Below are 23,035 nucleotides of genomic sequence, written 5' to 3'. Positions count from 1 at the left end.
TGTCACTACCGAACTTGAGGTACACCAATGCATGTTTATTAATCATTAATTAATTGTTAGACACAGGCATTTGGCCTTCATGAATAAGCAAACATTCTCGGTGCAAACAAATCACAGGGATTTTCCCTGTTAGTGAATGGTCCGCATGTTTTGTCATTTACAAATAAAATACATCAAGGCTTGGGAGCCAAAACTGGCACGTTACATTTGGGCCACCATTTTAGCATGAACTGGACATGTTCACCGTACCAGAGGTGTCTATGTCTTATGTTTAAAAATTTACATTCAGCAAAATTGGAGGATTATTGTTTTTAATGGGATTTTTATTTTTCAGATAGAATGAAGTGTTTGTTTAAATTAATAACACTAATTTTGACCAAACACATTTATTTCCAGTTTTAGGCCCCACACAGTAAATGATACACTACTCACACTTGCTGATATTATTTGGTATATCGGTGACAAAAGCACATTGGCTTTTAAAACAGTTTTATTCTTGACACTGAATTGATCGACATTAATGTACCATTTAGTGGTTTGGTTGGAGGTACTACAAAAACTGAAGGCAGATTTTATGCAACATCATCAGAGACAATGACAATGTTGGTAATAGTAATTATGAAATGCTGGAATCAGAAATAACGTCCTACACATTTTCTGTGACCAGTCCCTTAAGTTATACTCTGGTATTTCAATTGAGTGAACACAACATGACAAACCCCCCATGTTCCTGATTCAACTATGACAACACACCCACTGGGAGGTTTGAAAAGCAATAGATGCATGTTCATTCAATTGAATATATATCTTCTAATGTTCCCCATTGCTTCAAGGGTAGTTAGCTTAAAACTTAGTACTTTGCATTGTACCTTTGCATTGTACCATTATGCAATAGGGGCATGCATATCCATTATAACCCTTGCCACAATTAGTGCATGGTCAAGTTTGTTTGCTTACACAAGTGGAAAAGACTCATAACACTGTGTATTGATATAAAATGACATGAACGCAATTGGGCGCAGTGCTTACATTAGTTGTACATTGCATAATGCGTAACCAATGCACGCGTATGTGAGAGTTGGTACTTTATTGACGCACACAGTAACAAAAGCTGAACAAACTTTAGAATGGATGAAGGCTTACGGAGATGCAACACCCAACCAGTAACTCCCACCCACATACCAGAAGCAGCTGGTACTGCAAAAAGTGGTCATTTTTGTGAGGGTTTTATTTTTGCAAATTTAACATTACATGAGTATGAACTTTTGTCATATATAACATTGTTATGCATTACAATTTGTGAAAATACCAACAAACACAAAGGTGCCTTTATTCGGACACAAAGGTCCCCTTTTTGGAAATTGCAAACAAATTATGTACGCGGAAATAACCACTTATACAGAAACTTGACTATCTTTCCTTTGTGGAGGCATCTATATTGTCGAAACAGTTAATATAGAAAGTCTTTCACCCCCCCCAGTTGTGGGCACAATTTGGATGACATATGAATTTGATAGCCTGGCATCTGATTTTCACGAACAAGGCAAACCCAGGTATGACTAGATATGAACATTTGGGGATGTTTTTATCATACCTAATCAGGCAAATATTCTGAAAAATACTGCCAACATTTCATTTCCACTGATGATGCAATTAGCCTTTTCGAGATATGGCGTACACAATAAGAGGGCAGTCTTCAATATGGGTAAAACCCGGCAAATTCAAAAGACTTTACCCAGTTCGTGCAGAGCCATCCTATTGTGTCAGACATATCTCGAAAAGGCTAATAATTTTGACAAACAAAATTTCAAATAAACAAACATTCATGCAACATTGCTTAACAATAAGTTAGACAATTGATGCACATTCAATAATGCTCTGGATTATATATAGACAGAATTTTAAAACATTACAGGGCTTTGTAATGTTAGCATAGATTTGACTGAAATGCACAAACAAATAATACATATTTCTTCCTCAGTATTACACACATTAACATACACAACATTTTGAGTAATCGGAAGCTCTGCTTTTTATTTTATAGTCAAGCCTGGTTTATTTGGCAATATAATACAAATATCATCATTTTCTATATACTGATAAATGAAAAAGAAAGCTAGCTGTACAGAATAAATTACACACTAAAGTAATTGCACTACTAAATACATATTGAAACAAATCCAGAGAATGGTTGGAACTCCTTAATTTACATACTGTAATTACCAGGTGTCCCCAAAAAAGGTTACATGTAGATTTTTGAAAACAAATATAGGTGTCCTTTTTATGACATATCGGATTTGGGAAGGAAAAACCTCATGTGTCATTGGCCCCTGAACATGTTTAAAGCAAAATCTCCTTTAGTCTGTTGGCAGTTTTGTTTTAAACATGTTCAGGGGCCACAAGCACATAGGAGGTTTTTCCTGCCCAACGGCAATATGCACCCTCTACCATTTCCCCTGTGATGTCAAGTTCACAACATGCATGAGTGAGCTGTTTATGTGAAATAATAACACATGACGCAAAGTTCATTACCACTGTACATTGGTGGGCATTTGAGTAGGCCCAGCCTTTTTTGCGGTTCATTTTCTACATGCAATCTATTTTGGGACACTAGGTACATATATTTATGGGCTTCAAATGCCTGGACCCAGAAAGAGGCAGACACTGTAAGGAGCTACTCACTTGGATCCCTGGGTTAAACGTTTTTGTCCAATTTTGGTGCAATTAATTTTCCTTACAAGCAACTGCACAAAAGCATCATTAACATAAATATTGGCTAACAGTAACCTGTCTTTTTTACATAAAAAAACCCACAGGATACATCACATTATCTGTAGAACATTAATACATATATGTGACCATCCAGCACAACTGAGCCCGGATGTTGCCAGTGCCACTATTGAGATATGCTCCATTGAACTTAAAATTGAAACAATAGGAAACAAAGGATTTATTGACTGTTTTATTGATTTTTCACTACTTAAATGTCTAGTACTATAGACATGATATACATCATTTTAAAGATAATTTCAAGCAGAATATTTTGGTTGAATATCTCAAAAATGATGATTGGCGACTTCCGGGCTCAGTTGTGCTGGATGGTCACATATCTCAATTTATTATTGTTTTTTAATGTTATAATAGACGCACATCTGAATAGAGAGAAATGCACTTTAGTTCTTGTTCTTGAATAATATAGTATTGGCAATGTATTTGAAGTTTGATTAGTGGGTACGCAAATGGGTACCACACTATATTGCCATAGGGGTTGTACAAAATGGTATTGTGTTCAAGCTTAATGCATTATATAATTTGCCTTGTACACCAGTCTTTTTGAATGATAATTTTGTAATTGTTTGACTTATTATATAATAAAGAACTATATAATTTCACATATAGAGTAGAACTTTCTTTTCAATAAGTTACGATATAGATAAATTCTTGTTTGGAATGAGTTGTATTTTTCATATATGACTTATGAACATGTGCAAACTTAAATTTTCTATTATTGAAGTCTTTATTGCCGCAGCAAAACAAGCAGAAGGAATTTGATCAAATCCTTGATATTCACAATACATACTTTAATTAATTGCATATCACAGCTTTTTAAAATATACGATACAAATGAGTTAAGCCAATGTCAGTCAATTTGACCATGACCATCTAGATAAACTTGGCATACTTATTGATGTTATGAAATTTAGAAATGTATGTTTTCATACAAATGTTCTTGTTATTGATCTATACACTCAAATTAAAATTGCCTGGCATTGGCCTTTTAACAGACCTGAAATCAGCCAAAAAGTTTCAGGTCTGTTTTTAGGATAAGATTGTGTCACATGGAAGTGTAGATACCAGGTAAACTTTTTTATTTCTCAGTAATTTAATACAAGCAGCCCAATTGTAACTCTCCGCTGATATTTGTGTGATTGCAGACATAATAATTATTGTTACTCTACTACATTTGCATTGATAATAAACATAATGCTTTTCACTGTGTAGGTAGCATACATTTATGGACAGAACTGCATTAATTTTGTGACATGTTTTCGTGCTCAAACATTACTCTATACTTGCCATTGTTAAGCCTTTCCATGCAATCACATGCCACGCAACATAGAATATGGCATTCATAAACAGTTTGCATCCACTGAGTGCCATTTCTATCCAAATCTGCAAATACCCGGGATGCTACTTTTTATATTGACAATATTTTTACGAATGGATATATGTTTGCTAATGTCACATGGCCTTTACTTCATATACACTTGCAACCCATATTAAGTGCCAAAATATTTGAAAGTCACAAGCTCCTGATCATTTTGTTGTTTTTGGAAAGTTAAGATGGGTTTGTGCATGAACTATGCATTGCATATCATCTTAAATAGCAAAAACATCGTAGAGTAATAAGAATAATAATGAGTACATTATTTTTAGGTCAATTACCAAACTTTAGAAGATTGATTTAGCACTTCCCAATAAACACAAAACATTTTACAGAAAACATTTAAATGTCGGATTATGTAAAGGGTATAAATTGTTTTAATATCATTAAGAAAAGATTTTTTTAAACTTAATGCAAAAAATTCTCACATATGTTGTTAAGTGTTAACAAAAATATTTTGCAATGACATTTTTAAAACGAGTAGCATTTTATCATATAAAACAATTTAAAAGTGTTACATGACTTTCATACAAACCGATATTTAAATATTATTAAAACTGTTTGACCACTAAAACCAACATACGCTTTTGAACATGTTTATAACATTTTAAAACATTTTGTGTTTGTTGGGGTACTAACATTTTCCTCCAAGTCATCCATATATATCTAAAAGTACTCTTTCTCAGGCAGTATATTATAGAGTATACATTTCTGTGCAGTAAAATAGTCTGCAAGTTTACAACCAAGTACTTGTATTGCACACATGAAGTTTCATACATTTATACATATATCTGTACAATGACGTATTTATATATGATTATAAGATATATGATTACCTGTGTTGATCGATTACAATACTGACAGCCACCATATGTGTTGATGAAAAGACCTTTCTTCTACTAAACTTTGATACAACAAGCATAATTTGCACAAATATACTTTGATTAACCTAGAGTTTGGTAGTGACATAAGTATCCATTTTGCTAGACACAATTGAATTACAAATGCTAACATAATCCTGCAGTGCATGTACACACACACACACACAAGGGCAGTTTGTTGGTATGCTTGCGCTGCAACCACGTAAAAGCACCAACATCACTACCAAATTTGAGGTGAAACAAAATGATCCCGTCAGTTTGATATATGAAGTACCGTAAATTTACTACTTGGTTTATCCTTTTATATCACATAGTCACATTATTGCAACTAAGTTATACAGTAACAGCTGCTTTGTAAGCTTTCAATGTTGTACATGTAGAAGGTGGCTACTAATAATTTCAGTGATTAAGTATTTGCATATTTATCATACTATTATAAAATGGCATACACCACAAGGCAGCTATTATGCATGATACCGTGACACTCAGATGATGTTGGCTTTGCAGCCCTTTGCATTTTGCAACAAAATCACTACATACAAAATTGATATGTGTTCTGATTTAACTCCATCATAATAGATAGAAACCCACAAAAAAGCTGTTATAGCAATCCTTGGCAGATATTTCTTTTTTTTAAAGACACATTACACATCCACCAGTCCCACTTTCACACTTCAATATAAAGTAGAGAATATATTTGCTACCGAACATTTTACAAGCAATTTGTTTACATATTATTATATCAGTATGTAAAGACAGACATTTTAGTAGCACATGTTCTGTACATGAATTGAATGTTAATGGTTGGAAGGTTTAGAGAAACCTGACAATTGAAGAAGTATGCTCTTTCAGGTTTTCATGGTCATACTATATCCTTGACTGCCTGGACATGAATAATTTCTGATCCACTACCTTGTGCATATTTGCAGTACAAGCTCAAGCCATACCATCATCTCTCTACATTTCATCCAACTTGAACATCTGTCCACTACATTATTGGCTTTGGAACATTCTTATATCCTCACCCAAATGAGTTAAAATTGCATAATCTACTTTTGGTTTTTTTTAAAAGCCTTTGCAATGTGCATCTACCAAATATATTTCATAGGTTATGAATTCCTATCCAAAGAATGATAAATAACTATATAATTTGACCAGTATTGTGACTATATTTTTGTGTTTTTAACCTTATCAAGTTATGCAATTATCGTTTTAGGGTGGTAGTATCTGTTTGTTAGTGACTTGTCTTATAATCGGGCCATTGATATAGAGACCGAAATATTGAATGCCCACGCCACACATTTAATCTTAAAACTCTAGGCGCTGTCAATAACAACATTATCTTGACCAGCTGGTCAATCTTGGGAGACATCCATCTTTCATTCTGATTCAACAAATACAGTTCATCTCATATAGCTCCTACCCATCTATTCCTACGAGGCACATGACATACATCGGCAGCGTAGACAGATCAGTGTTTCTTTCCGGATGGTTTTTGCTTTGCCATAGATGGTTGGCTATCGTGATGCCGCTTCTATCTGAACTGACATGGTCTTGGAAGGTATTCTACTGAAGCTTTTATCACCAGAGTTGTATCTGTCAAGAGAAAAAGAGTTTGTTATGTTCATATCAATCATTGTATTCATCTGCTTCACATAATTAAGAGAATTAGTGGCAACAAAGTAAGACTAACTTTTCCCTTTAAGGTTGTATTTAATTTAGAGACCAAAGGCAAATTCCGTTTTGTGAATTGCAATACCCGTTTTCAAATTGCAAAATTGCACCCTCAACATAGACAGACCATCATTGTTAGCATGAATGTTTAAGGCAAAGCAAAGCTTAAACTGACATTAATTTAGTCTGACAAAGTCTTCTCCAAGAAATTATGACATAAACTGGTTTTCCACCAAAACACTGAATTCTGTTTTCTTTACCGGTAAAACAGAAAACTTTGGTCTCTTATTTAACTATATGGATGTTTATAGAGGTTTAGTTAGCCACATTACTCATGTGTGACTTTTAACAAAAGGCGCTGGTTCCCGTAGTATTCCTCATTCAAACCAATTCAATGCACGACCTCGGAGTTACTTGCATGACTTTGGCAGGCTATTTTGAAACAGTCATGGTTGTACATGCAGCTGCAGGTACTTCTTTTGAAAATCCTAACAAGGTATAGCAGTCGCTGATAGGATATACAGCTTATAGAACACGGATAACCTCTATTGATCATGCATCACATCAAAATTCTTTAGTTTGTTTGTTTTCTTTTCAATGTCACAAAATTTATATGATAATGTAATACAAATACAACATTTATTTAGGTAAAACGTAATGTTGCATAACTTTGACTATTTCCTTCCACTGTGCGTCAGGAAGCAGACAAATTATGTGACACCTCGGGATAGCAGTTTTTCTTCTTCCTTTTAAACCATGTCATAGGTGTATATCATTACACCTCATAAATAAAATATTCATAAGCTAATCATGCCAACTTATTGGTTAATCACAAATGACACCGACCATTTTCCTGTGTGATATTTCTTACTATTTTCCTACAACCTCATTCCCAAAGTATGGTACAATAAACCAAATACAACATGGTTTCTATCAGGGAAATATGGCAACAATTTTCCCCTTGGTACTGGCTACAGGCCTATCACCCTCACCCACAGCCCAATTTGTCCCATTCCCCTACTAACCATGACAAGTTTTTCATCAGAGTAGTCAGAGGATGTTTAAATACATTCCCATAACCCAATGGGGTTTCTGGCCTTGGTATGTCTGCCATTTGTACACAGTTGACCATACCTTGCATTGGGATTGTGTGCAAATATCTGGTGTTTTCACAATTAGCTTGTTGGCTGCAATTTTAAAATTACCATTTTGTGTGTATGGTAAGGGGACTTTGCCTTAAAATTAGGTTATATTGAACAAATTTCCCAATCATAGTGCATTGTGGAAATGTATTTAAGCCTCCTCTGTCAAGTAGTCATACGCATTAACCAACAATCAGCATGCTTCTACTTACTTGAATAAGCTTTCAATCATTTTAGGGGCAACATGCCTTGGCCCTGTACCATATATCTTGGTAATCTCATCCGAGTCTGGCGAGTAGCCGTACAGACCACGGAATTGGAGACCAGCGTTTCTAAACAATAGTACAAAATGCTTGTATTCTGACTTGGCTACCTCCTGTATTGAGAGCAAGGAAAAAAATAAACATAAGCAATTAATTTATTAATTTATTCAGGTAAGTGATAAACCAGTAAGTTTGATGACATCCTATAAATGAAAGTCCTTTCATAAGAGGGAGGGTATTTCTGATTTTAGAACTCGGTACTTTAATATGACGCGCATTTCAACTTAATTTCAGGATTGAAAATGATGAAGTATTAAAAATTTTGAGTTGACTTCATACATCCTTATACTTGTGCTACAAGTATTTGATGGTACTGCACGGTTCAATGGTAATATTGTCAAGGTTTTAAGGAGTAGGAAAACATACAATGGTATACTTAGTTCAACTTGTAATAGGGAGACTCGCAACAAAATGGAATGATATAGAATGGTGCGCACGCGCAGTTGGGCCAAGCACCTACGGTAGTGTGCTTTGTGCAATACATGACTGATGCATGCATTTTGTTTTGTGACTGAGTTTATTTGCAACTGCATAGATCTCAAAAACATGTTCTCGTATTATAATTACGTAATAGCACAGACTTTGAAAATCTTAATAAATGATTCCACTTTCCAATTCCAATTCTGTTGTTATTTTCTGACATCATTTCTTTGGTTTATTATAGCTGTAGCAGTATTCATAAGGCCAACAAAAAAAAAAGGTTTGTCTCAAAGCTCGCGCGCGTTTGTAAAATCGTGAGATTTGGAAAAAAAGAAATGCAGAATTTTTTTTATTTCAAAAAAAAAATTTTTTTTATAGTTTTTCCAGAAAAATTTGGCGAAAATCAGATTTTTTTCTCCAAATACCATGAAAAAAGTCGGGAATAAAAAAAAAAAAAAAAAATCGCATTTCGCATTTGTTTTCAAACCACTCGTGAGCTTTGAGACAAACCATTATTTTTTTGGCCTAATCAGACCTTAATAAATTTCAGGTTGAATTGTAAATTTAGACGGTCGTAAATTTGGAAACAAAGAAATACAAGACAAAGTTACTTGTAGTTGGTGGTTGGAGCTTCATTTGAGGGGGTCGGAGGCAATTTTCCCCTGATTTGAGGGAGATAAACCCCACCCATAAAGACCACAGTGCCTACCTGTAATACTTTATCCTTATTTCCTTGGTTGACAACACCAGCTAGTACACAATGTGCTATAGCATTGGTAATGATATGACGGTTGGATTTGCTGGCTGGCTTCACATATAACTTTGGACCTGCACATAAAAGGCAAAACATATTCCATGTTAATAATACATGTAAATACTACAAAATGCACATTAAACAGATGTTTTTTTCAACTAGAGATAAGTGGAACACACCTGCAGTACATGACAAAAACACAAAAAGCTCCATCTATAAGAAACAATGTCGAATATTTCGTAAGCAATGCATCTGCTGAAGTACAACCACTACAGTTTGTTTTTTCATCTATTTTTCCTTCAATCAAGTAATTTACTGTGTTACTGCAATACCCAGAGCAATAAATCAAAGATGCAGTGAAATAAATAGATAACTCAATACTTAAGAGGCAAATCAAACACAGGCTCTGCAATTATATGAAGCACACTGTTTCATAAACTCCTCTAACCAGATTAGCCTTTTTCATGGGCTCGGATAGCGACGTTTGCACAGTACTTTTGTGAGACCTGAGAGCACATCAAACACACAAAATTAAATTCTGAACACTAGGAATATCCTACTGATATCAAATAATTTTGATTTTTTTGAAATTTGCAATATATACAAATTTTACAACTGCCCTGAATCCTACAGGCTGTGCCTCCCCTTCAACAGGCTGTGAACACATCTAGGTGCACCTCTGACTAAAACCCCTGAAGAGAATTAGATTTAATTTACTAAATTACCATTATCAGACTTACTCCAATATGACCAAACCCACACTCTGCTAGGCCAATTTAAACTTTGAATGACTTGAATTGCTAACATGACTATTGTTATGCAATATGCTACTTTTCCACAGGACTTGCCAGCAAGTTTTCATAAATTTAAGCAAATTCTAAGCCTATTCATTGCACTATATGCCATACCTTTTGCAAAGATGTAAACGGGCAACTGATCCATTTCCAGAAACAACCTAGTCGTAGGCTAGGCCCGAGCGCTTAGCTTGAGATGATCAAAGGGGTCCAGGAGTGGGGCTTTAAGGAGCAATCCTGCTGATCTGATAATTTTAAGGATTACACAACACCTGCTACCACTTAGCCTTCTTAAACCTTAACACTAGCAAATACCTCAGGCTGGATGCCTCCCTTTCAGTGGGGTGGGCAGGTAACACACCGGTACCTCCAACAAAAACTACCTGGAAGTGTCAAGTTAAGTAATGTGATGTTTAATTGACACTTAACCAAGACACCACCATCGCTAAAATGGAATAAGACATCCAACTACCTGATCTGACTATGTAAAGTACACTGAATACACTCTTTTGTATTCTACATTGCTACAGTAGAACAACTTTTTTAAATCCCCTATAAACATCGAACTGATCATTAAAAGCACTCAAAATGCAAATTATTGCACTGTGCATCTAATATACACACCAAAATGTGTCACCAATAACAATATTGAAACTCAAGATACTGAAAATTACTACCACTGCACAGCTATTAATGATGGGCACATCTGTACTCAAGTGAAGTACATTGTTACCTTTTATCTCAGCTGTGTGTATAATTTCTTATTTAGCAAATTCTGTTACTTTTAACTTAAAAATGTGTAACCAAAGTAATTTACCTAATTGTTCTGTGTTGTGCATCAAGCATATACAAGTAAGTGATACAAACTTCTCATTGGCTGATTAACCATCATGGCAACAAGACAATTATCCATTACTCATCCATCGTGGGAGCGGCAACTTCACTTCTTCCAAGCTTCTTATGATCATCACGGACTACCCGTAACTTTGAACAATTAGGCAATTTACTTCAGTATATTATCAAACATTTTTTTATCATTTTATCTCATGCATATGCAAACATCCTTCCTAGTGCTAGTTAACAGCATGCGATACATTTCAAAATTCATGCATAAACTATTAAAGTCAAATGCAACATTAAGATGTTCAGAAAGACTGAGCAAGTTGTTTTATTTTTCTCATCCTCTGTCCCAACACTGTTATAATTATCCACAAATTACCAACAACATGTTGAGACAAATGGATACATTACAGATAATAGAAAAGAAAACAGAAGGAAAAACAAAAGATACAATAAATTTCAACTAAAAGTAATACACAATGACATGCAGTACGTAGACTATGCCATAGTCGATTTTTGATAAATAAAAATGTTATTAATCATGATGAACGCATTCAGTTGAACTCGAAATTATACTGATATTTAGTAGGCCTACATCAAAATACTAGTATAAAATGGTTATGAAAAAGTTTAGGCTATATAATTATATTTGTGACAGTAAAAGTAAAGTATAGGCCCCACGTAGGCTTATAATGCAACATATCATAATGGCATAATTATAATGACACTTCAATACTGAACAATTCTAATTTTAGAATCTGCCAGTTTATTATCCGAAAAACCGACTATGGACTTTCACTTTTAAGCAGAACTTTACCCGGGACTCACACACTGTCAATCATACTTGTTTATCAATAAAATCTAACCACAAGACTAAGCATGGTGGTACAATACGCGCTAGATGCATACGCTCATCCACCAGCACAAAAAGCCAGATTCCCTAGATAGTTGTGTACCATGTATAGTTATAATGGTACCAGTACGCGCCGGGAGGATTTAAACAATAACGAGATCTGGGCGACCAATCACAAGCCAGATTCATTTTTAAAGATGCATTACATCATCACTAATTTTAGTTAGGCCAGAAATTGGCCTAACTCTCAAGGCAAAGTCAGTAGTCCACTTGGGAAGCTAACAAACAGAGGGCGACGGTGACTGAAAAGATCAGTTGTGAAAATCTATCAATTGTGCACTCATTAATTAAATCAGAGTTTTAAGCTTAAATGTAATAGCCAGAGTGGTGCACAATTGGCAAGTGGACTACGGAGAAGTCTATGCAGTACGGTGAACATCTAGGACATTTGCAAAGAAAATCAAAATATTTGGGTAAAAAACAAATATGTGCATAGAATAGATTATTACGATACAAATATGATCCAAGCTATATTTGGACAATAAAAATGAGAGAATGAAATGAAAGAGTAAAGATAAAAGGCAAATACAGTAAACAAGTGACACAAGGTGCAGGTGGATGACATGCCTATCTATTTTGTGATTAGTTTTAGCATGAGGCTATTTTTCTCTATGCAAATAATTACTCTACAAGTCAGTATATTTGAGACATGCTTGCAGGCACATGCTTACGATCATGCGGCAGAATATAATTCAATAATCCCACAAACCCGTATATTCCGGTTGTCCGCTGCCCCCTGAATCATTACTATCCTGCGATACAACACTAGGGGCTGTTGTTGACTGTGTGTCTTCAGATTTGCCCGAGCTGGGGCGCTCTGAAGGTGGCCCAGAGGCTGTTGGTGATGGATCCTTTTTAGTTGGTGATGTGTCTGCTTGTTTTGTTCCATTTTGTTTGGGACGTACCCTTGGGGAGGGTGGCCTACGTTTGACTGCATCAGGGACTGAGGGGGGCTTTTCTGGGCTGGTTACTTTCATTGCACTTGATGCTAACCCGGCAGGGGCAGTTGTTGGGGTACCGGGGCCTGAATTAATGGGCTGGGTTGGTGTTGATTGCCCTGTTTTCAAGAAGGATTAGTAAAAAAAAAAGACGAGGACAAAAATGGAAAAATTTGTTAGGTAAAGATAAAGTAAACACACTGCATAATTCAATCAAACCATCTGCATACTCAAATTGCAAAACATTCATGTCTACATGAAGATACAGTAAGAGGTTAATAAATGGTAAGACTATCAAGGGGCATAAGTCTCTATACAACTAACCAAGCAATTCAAACTTTGAGCAATCTATAAATAACATGTCTCTTTGTTATCAAGCTCTTCCAATTCTGGAGACCCCATTTGAAGTTCTAGAGACTATAGGCTAAAGTTTTCTCCAAATACCTCAAAATTAGTTTCAAATTTGTGCTGTAACTATTTATTTCTGAGAAAGACCCCATTTTAGTCCCATAAACCCTATTTTGGTTCTGGAGACCCTGTTTAGATCCGGCACTTACCTGATCATGGTTTATGGCTTTTTGTACTTTAATATTATTAGAGACAAAGAGCTCGTAAATCTCAAAAATGTAATCAAAAGAACTGTCCTACATGTCTAACAAGTATAATGATAACTATTTCTGAGAGCCAAGTGATTACTACTTTGTTTAAATTATGAAACTCAAGCAAAAAATACACAGAAAAATAGGTTTCACACATGAAAATATGCTGATAGATGTTACGATGTATAGTCATGACATAATTGTAAAACATTCATGAGTGATGTATGCTCAAAGAGAATATTATGAACAGTATACAAATACCAGAGAGAGAACTGTGTTCTTTTGATTCAGTTCAGTATTGAACACACGTGTATGAAAATGTTATGGCAATATCCCTCTACATGACATTTATGATTTTGATAAATTTCTATATGATACCAATGCACCTGTGGCACAGTGGCAGTATTATAACATCTCACTATTTGGGGCCAAAAATGCATTAATTTTTATGCCCCTAACCACCAGATTTCAATTTGCACCCTCAAGAAAAAATGTTCCTGGTGCTGCCATTGACTATATTAGAAAAGGAATGCTGTGGTACTGTTATACATGAAGAACTGATGTTGTTGCAGAGTATCAAGTATTTATATTAACAACCATTTTTGCAAAAAATCACTAATTTAACTATGAAAGATGACAAAATGAAGAGCGATTATGAGAGTCTTTCTTAGTTTTGTTACCAAGTGTTAAAAGTTTAAGCAAAACACATACACAACAACCACGTCAAAATACACAGCAAAACATAAACTACATAAATCATAGTTTTACCTACTACCAGCAGTTATGCTGTCTTCAAATAAATCATAAAATAAACAAAAAAAGAGGCAAAGAACGTACCACCAGTTACTCCCGCTGCCCCTCCACCATTGCGATCCGTTTGACCATTGGATGATGAAATCGTAAACGATGTCTTCTGTTTGCCTATAGAGTACATATGGTAATAGCAGGGAGCGCCCCGAGCGAAAAGAACAGTCAGAACATACATATAGAAAGGGCATTAACATAAAATGTCATTGCAAGCTTAATAATTTGGTATTGTAACTATTGTCAGCTATAAGGCAAACATAGACACTTGAGTGGGTGGAAAAATCAAAATCAAAAGAATATATTTCCAATTTTTTGCACAGGGCAGGTGAGTTATTTCCTGAATGTGGACCTTTTTCAAAAAATAAAAATTATTTCTTGCAAAAAAGTGGACTTAGCCCCTCTTTTTGGGCTGCATTGAATGTTCAAATTTGAACCTTTTTAACATTTAAAGCATTGCACCCCCTGGTTACAGGGCAGAGAGTTAAAATATTTGTTACTAAAGTCTGCAAAATAGGAATTCATGTAAATTGTCAACATGAAAATATGCCAAACAGAATCATCAATTTGACATCTCAGTTACATGCAAGAGGGTTTCAATAACTAAATACAGGGTAAAATAAAATTAGCAACTCAGTTAATTTCATTTCCGCTGACTTTCTTTTCTGAATATTAAGCTTGCAATGAACTTTGTTAAATTGCATATCTACTTTATTTATATCACGGCTGTTTTGACTTTTTGTCTTATGTTCAATTATGATTATGTTTCAAAATTAAATCAAATTTTATTTGGGGATAAAACCATCACAATTCCTACAAAATATAGATCTCTGAGTGCCAAAATAGCTAAAAAACAGCCTTGATGTCATTAATATGATTATATTTCAGACTAGGCCTGCTTTAATTATACATGGCTTGTTATATGCAGGTAATAATACTATAGCATAATCTGTGAGATAGGGGTCATCTATGGGTACTGAACTATGAGAATATTGGGTTATTCCAGTTGAAATCCATAAACCCTGTGGATGACATACCCTTAATCTCCCACACAGGGAGTGTTGATATAACATGGATTCACTCGATCAGGTAACCCCATTTGAAATTCCCACTCCATGTGTGGGAGATTAAGGTCATATCTTCCACATCCCGGGTGTGTGTGGATTTCAATTGGAATAACCCACTAAGGATGATCACCTTTGGCCATCTTTGATAAGGAACTGAATTAACCCCCTGAGCACTACCTGCCGATCTAACATTCTCTCTGATTGGTCAGTTACATGATATCTTCATTTCAATCATCAATCAGATTGGAGCTTTAAAAATAATCCACTCACAATTTTTTTGTGTGTTGAAATTATTCTAACAGTGTTGCTGATTGGTCCAATTGATAATGAAAACTTCTTTTTGACCAATAGCCAGGTAGTTCTCATGGGGTTAAGCCCCTTTCAACTTCAAGTATATGAAGTTATCTCAAAGAAGCTAAAATGGTCACCCTCATATTCACTTCAACCTAATCTTGATTAGTTGCAGAACATTTAAAGGAAGATTTGAAATTGGTTAGTGTTTGTGGAAGAACTATCATCTTTAAATATACTAAGCAAGTCATTCGAAGTAACAATATACTTTACTTAGACTTAATGCAGATAAAATTATAAAATTAATGCAGACAAGAGTCATATACAATAAAATATTCAACCGAGTATTTCAATTGAAACAAGATTAAATATCTTTTTGATTCAAACTCACTGGAGAGAAGTATGAAGAAACATTGAACTTTTATATTATAATAGAGTAAATAGTCATTGCTAATGCAACATGATGCACTATTGTATACTGGTGCAGTAGAAACATTTCAATTGTCATTGAACACAAAATTACAACTTCGAAAGTTTTCTTTTTAATGATAGAGCAGTGAGATCACATGATCAAAAGTTTATTAAAACAATTATTTTTAAATTGAACACTTTTGGAGTTCAGCTCCAACTTCCAACAACATCAAGCAACTATGTCAAGTTTCCACTGCACCAATAATAACAATAGAAAGAATTCTTACTTTTATCAGTTAATGCTCAAATTCAAAAGAACCAACCACTTTTCAAACTGAACACTTCAATATTTATGTATCATTTTCATACAATGATTCCTGAACATGGTTTTGAACATTATTTCCATTTCCAGTTACATGAAATGTAGTTGGTTACATTACTAGGTAAGTAACATTCAAATGGCTAATACAATAATTAAACATTACAAAACTAAAGAATAAAACTTAAAAGAATAAAAGTAATAAGTTTGAGCAATGTGCACAGTAGGTAATAAGTTTCTTGTTGTAAAACACTACCCCAGTGAAGACCAGCCCTTTTCATGTATAAATATAATTTGAATTAAATTGAGTTAAATTAGTACTTGATGCACAACTCCCAGCAAATTGAAACTTTTGTCTCATTTTTGTTTTTATATAAATTTTACCAACTTAACATTCTGTGCAAACTGCTCTATATCAATCTGCAATAAAACAATCCACACCCCAAGGGCAGAGTCCACTAAGCTACATGTAAATCAATTATGGTAAACAGAACTTGTTAATTAAAAAAGTACCAAATATGATACCCAGAGCTAGCAGGCCCTCTATCTAGACACACATCAAGATACAGACTCAGTGAACTGTGCCTTGGAAAGTGTGTTGCTCTGTGGATTGCAAATGCAGATCAAATCAAAACAGTTAATAGAATTTGATAATTGCATAACACATGACTGACTTGATATGGTGTACACCTACTTATTGGCATGTTTACATCAGCTACATCCTGTGCTGACACTGCAGGGTGTCCAGAGCTGATGGTGGGTTTGGCAAAGTCGGTGTTCTCATCGATGATTCTTGACCTTGGACGTGACTTTGTTCTGCTGGATTTCTTCTCTCGCATAGGTGGTGGACCTCCATCTTGTTCCTCCTGTTATATTGTTAGACAAATTAATTTAAAAAATATAGGCCTAAATATTACATCAAGGATGATTTACACTGTCAATAAATAAAGCTCCTCGTAAGAATTTACCAATAACATCATTTTATAGATTTATTATTGTTACAACATGAAGATCTTTATTAAATTGGTTCTAGTTTTCAGCAGAGTACTTCAGCGGTCTGCCAATTTGGCAGTTTATGGTGTATACGGAAGTGGGGTTCTGATTGGCTAATTGAATCACGTTATGATCACATGGGCACCTCATTCGCTAGTCAAACTGCGTAGCAACGTACGTGTGACCTAGTTCTTTTTAGGTGATGATCAGACAGAGCAGAAGGACACTGCTGAAGTGATTTGCTGAATAGTATAGTTGGTAATATTTCTCTGTGGAAAGCAAGAATGTCATCTGTTAAGATAATCCAAATAAACCAAGTACGTATCAAACTAAGTTACCTGATCCTTTTGTTTCTTTTTCTGGTAGGCAAGCCTAATCTTCTCTCGTCTTTCTATTTCCTTCGCCTTCTTGGCTTCAATTTCTTCCTGTTTTCGTCTGAAATACAAAGCAAGATTATCGTTACAGTTTTTATTACTTTATACTCCATGCACGTGATGGTTCTAAAGGATTAGCACCCCTCCCACAGATGGGCAATCACAAACTTGGGATGTTTTTTTTTTTACAACACTAAGCCCATACCTGTGTTCTTCCTTCAACTTTTCTGACTGTGCTTCTCTGGCTGCCTTCTTGGCTTTCTCTGCCTCTTGCTTCTTGAGTCGGCTACGCAGGAATTGTTCTCTCTTCTTGGCTATCTCGTCCTCCTCATTCTGAAACAAATCAACCCATAAAATTAACATGGAAGAAAATGTGACATGATCAAGGGGAATGAGTTGGATGTAGCTAACATTGATTTTGAGATATTGGCAAAGAAAGTGTTAAAATTCTTTAGTTTTCTACTGTTTTCAGCGATTGATAAAGTGACGTAACTTCGCAAAGGAAAGCCGTATCAACTTGGGGTTTCAGTTTCTGAAAGCACTAAATGTCTTCTTGAGAAACATATGTAAAACTCATTTTTCTTTTTTAACATTCATACACTGCATTGGCCAAAAAGTGTGAACAATTCTGATGGTGATATCTGCCATGTTTCAGATATCGATACTTATTCTTTTTTAAACACAAATAATGTTTGATGTCAATTTCATACTTGGGAACATATGGATCCTGAGTTTGTCCTTCAGGAGTCAATTTGCATATTGCATAACAAAGGAAATGAATTAACCACCAAACTGTATCTATTGTTATGCAACATGTCTATTATCTTGTGAGATGGAATTTTCGGTACTAATTGACTTCCGGAAGAGAAACCCATGCGCAACATATTGTACTTGTTTTCTATCAGCTGTCAATTTCACCCTGTAAACTTTGTGTACTTAGATTCCTGTGAAGTTACCACTTAAAAATATGAATAATTAGTTTGTCAAATGTCACTTTATCCAATCCAATAATGTTAATGGTCCAATCTTATCATATTCTTTCACTTAAGTTGATAACCTCAACTCCCATTCTCCGCCTATGCAGTTGCATGCAGATATTTCAAGCCCTTATGATATAAGAGCTATTCACCCATTGCATGGTTCTGCCATGTGTGAGGAGAGCCTCTATCTGGCAGCATGCATTTAAATGGGAATTGAATCAGTCATATAACATTGCGTAAAGTTATGTAATTCTTCCTTTCATGTCATGCCAGTTCGAGGCTCTCCTTGCATCATGGCGGAACCGTGCAATAGGCGAATAATGTTGATGTCAAGGCTCCATAGATCAGCTAACCCACTTGAGATACATTTTGGCATACAAAATCCAAACACCTTTGTCATATCTCAGTGTCAATGAGATAAATATGGCCTTTCCACCAACTGATACTAAAATGATGGAGTAAACATGTTAAATGCATATAATGAGGTTACTGATCCTCCTCCTTTATTACATATTGCCAAACACTACTTATCAATGAAATATTCTAAAATAACCATAGTGTAAGGCAGGAAATGTCCATGTTTTACAGAGTTTATGTCATGACTGCAAATTTAAAGAGCCTAAAACAAATTTCCAACACATGGTCCTTTTCACATAACAATGTTTCACATAACAATGTATCGTATATAGCTAGCATTATGATAGGTTGCAATGTGAAACCAGTGATGACATAGGATTTATTGTGAAGTCTAAAAAAACCACAAGTAAAACAAACGGCTCAGAACTAAAAAATTAATACCGAAAAAAATATACTGTTTAAATACAGTAATCTTGATAACCCAAAACTACTTTTATTCACTTAAATTTTTTTTTTTTTAAATATGAAAAAATATCTTACCTTTTCCTCAGCAACCATAAATCCTAGGACCTTGGAATCCCCGCTGTCATCAACATCATGCGTGGATTCATCTAAGGGCTTCACCACCATCTGCTCTACGTCTTCCTCTTGTCCATCTGTCTCGCCGACAATCTCATACAGTGATGGAGGGCGCTTCTTTGTTGGAGATCCTACCGAATTATTTCTCCGCCTCGGCACCACCTTTTCTGACTGTTTCTGCTGCACCTGCTGCGGAGTCCGTCTCGTCTCTTTTGGCCGTTTCGTAGGCGTTGGTTTCGGTTCATCATCAACAATTTCAAAACCGACTGGAGCTTTGTAAGAGTTTGCTTCCACCACCTGTGCATCACCATCTGGTTCTGCATCGCCACCATGGAGACGAAATCCTTGGTTTGGTGGGCTTTTGTCAAGATCGTCCAAGGTCATCGGGGCTTCGCTTCCCGCTGATTTTGCCACGTTGGTCTCCACTGGCGTAATTTGCTGACCACGTTTACTTGCTAAAGATTCAGTTGCAGACATGTCCAACTTGGGCCTTGATTTAGGTTTTTGTACAACATATGTATTGTGATTGTCTCTAGGTGATTCTTGGTCGCTACCGCCAGGGTGCAATGTTCGTGGACTCTGTGCTGGGAGACCACCTACAGGCCTGCCTGTAGGTGGTGACATTTGTTCAGACATGCTAAACAATGGATTTTCTTGCAACACAAAAGGTTCATTATCAGAATCGACCGGAGGTGGTCCAGGAGGCGAGGGTGAATGGCCGCCCAAAAAGAAAGGCTGATTATCAGGTGCATTTTGTGATCCACCACCACCATGTAACGTAAACCCAGGTGCATCACTACCGGATGATGATGATGATAACTGCCTACCAGTCGACGGCTTAGATGTTGCTTGCTGTGGCGATTCCTTTGCTCCTTGTTGTCTTGGCGATGACATGGCCGATTTTAATTGTTCCTGCTGCACTGAGATTTTCTGAATCTCACGCATCAGTTGTGACATGTTCTCGTTCATTTTATCAAGAGAAACATTATACTGTTCGGGAGTCAAATGTGGTGGTGAATGCGACCCAACGCTAGATGATGGGCTTCCTTTGCTACCAATTTCAGCACCCGATGATGGAGAATCAGCACGACATCCTCTTGGGCTGTCCGAATCTCGGCTATGAATGCTACCACTACTTTTCTCCTTGTGTGCATTTATAGCGGCAAATGTGGTTTTGCCTTGATTAGCTGGTTCTTCTAGCCACCTTGACTGTGCCTCATGCAATGATCTTTCAATTTCCTCTCTTGAGTAAGGCCTATTTCCACCTTTCCCCAATGTCCCTTCTTCCGGAGCATTGGATACAATGTTCTTAGGTTCTTTAGCTTGCTTCTGATTAGCTAAAACTTGCAGGAATGCAGCTTTACCCACACGCTGTCTCGTCTTTGTCCAGTGACGTTCCAGTGTGCGTTTCTCCTTCTCCATGTTGCGCCGTTTCTCCTCCAGTCTAAGGCGTACCTGGGCAAGACCGATGGCCAGTGGTTCTTGGTTGTTGTGGTGATGAGAGGGTGCCCCGTGACCTGTGTTAATATCATTAATATGAGGTGCATGCTTTGAGTGAGAAACCCAAGTAGTCATTTTGGAATGAGGTTTAGTAGTGATGTAATCTGAGGATAAAACAACATCGGGACCTGATAATTTCTGATTAATGAGATGAGCTTCATCATCCAATGGGTCTGCATCCATCTGGATGTGGTTAGTGTCCAGTGGATCTGCATCCATGCGGACATGGTTACTAAGCTGAGGACTAGAGTTAGTAGGTAAGCTTGTTATCTCTTCAGGGCTATATCTATGACTATTAGCAACTACTGGTGAGTGATTAATATGATTAGACTGTGAGTGGTTCATGTTAGAAGAAGTGCTAACTACAGGTGATTCTATCGGCTTTTCTGGACTCAGATTCGAGTCAAAGGTCAAGAGAACTGGCGCCCTAAAAGGCGATTCTCTTTCGGTTTGATCGGCATGTAACTTGGGGGACTCTTTATCATTAATATTCACAGGGGCAGAATGAATAACAGAAGAAGGCTCCATACCTGGATTCCCGAAACGAGTAAGCTCTACCCGGCCACCGCCAATGCTGCTACTCCCGCCACCGAGCCCTGCATATTGAGGGTTGCTATGGGATAGGTGTCCATGGTGAGGACTAGCATGCTGGGTAGGGTAATGATGGCGTGGGCTTGAATGCTGCGGACTGTGGTGAGGATTAGGATAATGAGGATTAGGATAATTGGGATTACCGGGAGGAGGGGGTGGTGGAGTATTGTGTAATGGAGGAGGGGTATGCATGGGTGATGAGTTATGGGAATGTGATGGACTGTGGTAAGAATGCATCAGATGAGGGCTATGCATGTGGTTAGGATTAGCTGGGTAAGCATGAGAAAAGGCGTTAGATTGCGTGATCCGGGGACTGCCTCCTCCTCCACCGCTAACAGACTCCATGGTCGGATGAGACCACTGTAGTGATCTCTGACCGTCATCCATTGATGACACCACTGGTATTCCTGCTTGCTGCGCACTCTCCATTGTATACTGTTTGTCAACTATAGTGAAACTACTGGTAGGATGGGGCCTTGCAGGCTCCATAGACTCATGCATATTGTCCTGATATTGCATGGAATCATGCACATTGTCTTGATACTGCAAATTTTGGTCTGGGTTTGTATGGATGTAGAACGCCTCTCCATGTTTCCCTTTGGCCATTTGCGGCTCTTGCGATATGTTCTGATTGAGAGGCTGAAACGGCACACGGTTATACTGGCCCTTCTGCTGCGATACATTGTCTTTGTTACGTTGTGAAAAGTCGCTCGCTAACGAGTCTGCGATGCTTTCAGGACTAAGAGGCGTAGACGGTTCCAAGTCTGGAGATAAATCATTGTTCTCATGTTTCCCACCACTACCCCATGACGTCAACTTCTCACCAGTTAGTCTTGGGCTACGACTTTGCGAAAGCACACCACGCTCTTCCTGCTTGTTTGCATTTTGTGATTTTTCTTTCAGAGGTCTGACGACAGCAGGCATTAATTTCTCCTGGTGTCTCCCTCTGTTTTGTCCTATAGGTACAGGTTGAATGTCCAATGTGAGCTTCTTCCTGTGGAAATTAGTTGCAGGTTCTAATAATTGTTCACTTCCACCACCCAAGGTGTGACCAAGACTTGATTGACTGTCAGTAACGTAAGATGCCGTTTCTGACGGCTCATTAATTGAGTCAGTTCTCATAGTATTATGTCTTGGTTCCACTATTTCTTCAGTTCCATTATACTGTGATTGTCTATTAATAACACCACCACCTGCAACAGCAGGGGCACCGTCTAAACTCTGTGGCTGAGCATTTTCGGATGCTCTTGACACCCGCGACAAAGCGGAAGTCAAACTTTCCACTTCTAGATCATCTTCATCGACATAATCGGGCATGGTATACGC

General features: G+C 36.7%; 1 protein-coding gene across 1 annotated transcript in view; it reads right to left on the bottom strand.

Moving 5' to 3' along the window:
* Positions 1–4,745: 4,745 nt before the first annotated feature.
* LOC140151090 (calmodulin-regulated spectrin-associated protein 1-like) overlaps positions 4,746–23,035 on the bottom strand; it is a 70,597-nt gene continuing 52,307 nt past the window's right edge. The window contains 10 exon segments of the mRNA XM_072173304.1: positions 4,746–6,576; positions 6,579–6,642; positions 8,075–8,238; positions 9,315–9,433; positions 12,616–12,963; positions 14,281–14,364; positions 17,030–17,201; positions 17,667–17,763; positions 17,908–18,035; positions 19,580–23,034. Of these exon segments, the coding sequence (XP_072029405.1) occupies positions 6,466–6,576; positions 6,579–6,642; positions 8,075–8,238; positions 9,315–9,433; positions 12,616–12,963; positions 14,281–14,364; positions 17,030–17,201; positions 17,667–17,763; positions 17,908–18,035; positions 19,580–23,034 (4,742 nt within the window). The 3' untranslated portion in view covers positions 4,746–6,465.

Source organism: Amphiura filiformis, chromosome 4, assembly GCF_039555335.1.
Source record: "Amphiura filiformis chromosome 4, Afil_fr2py, whole genome shotgun sequence".
Classification (NCBI taxonomy): domain Eukaryota; kingdom Metazoa; phylum Echinodermata; class Ophiuroidea; order Amphilepidida; family Amphiuridae; genus Amphiura; species Amphiura filiformis.
The sequence above is the reverse complement of the archived record's forward strand: the minus strand, read 5'-3'. Positions and strand labels throughout refer to the sequence as shown.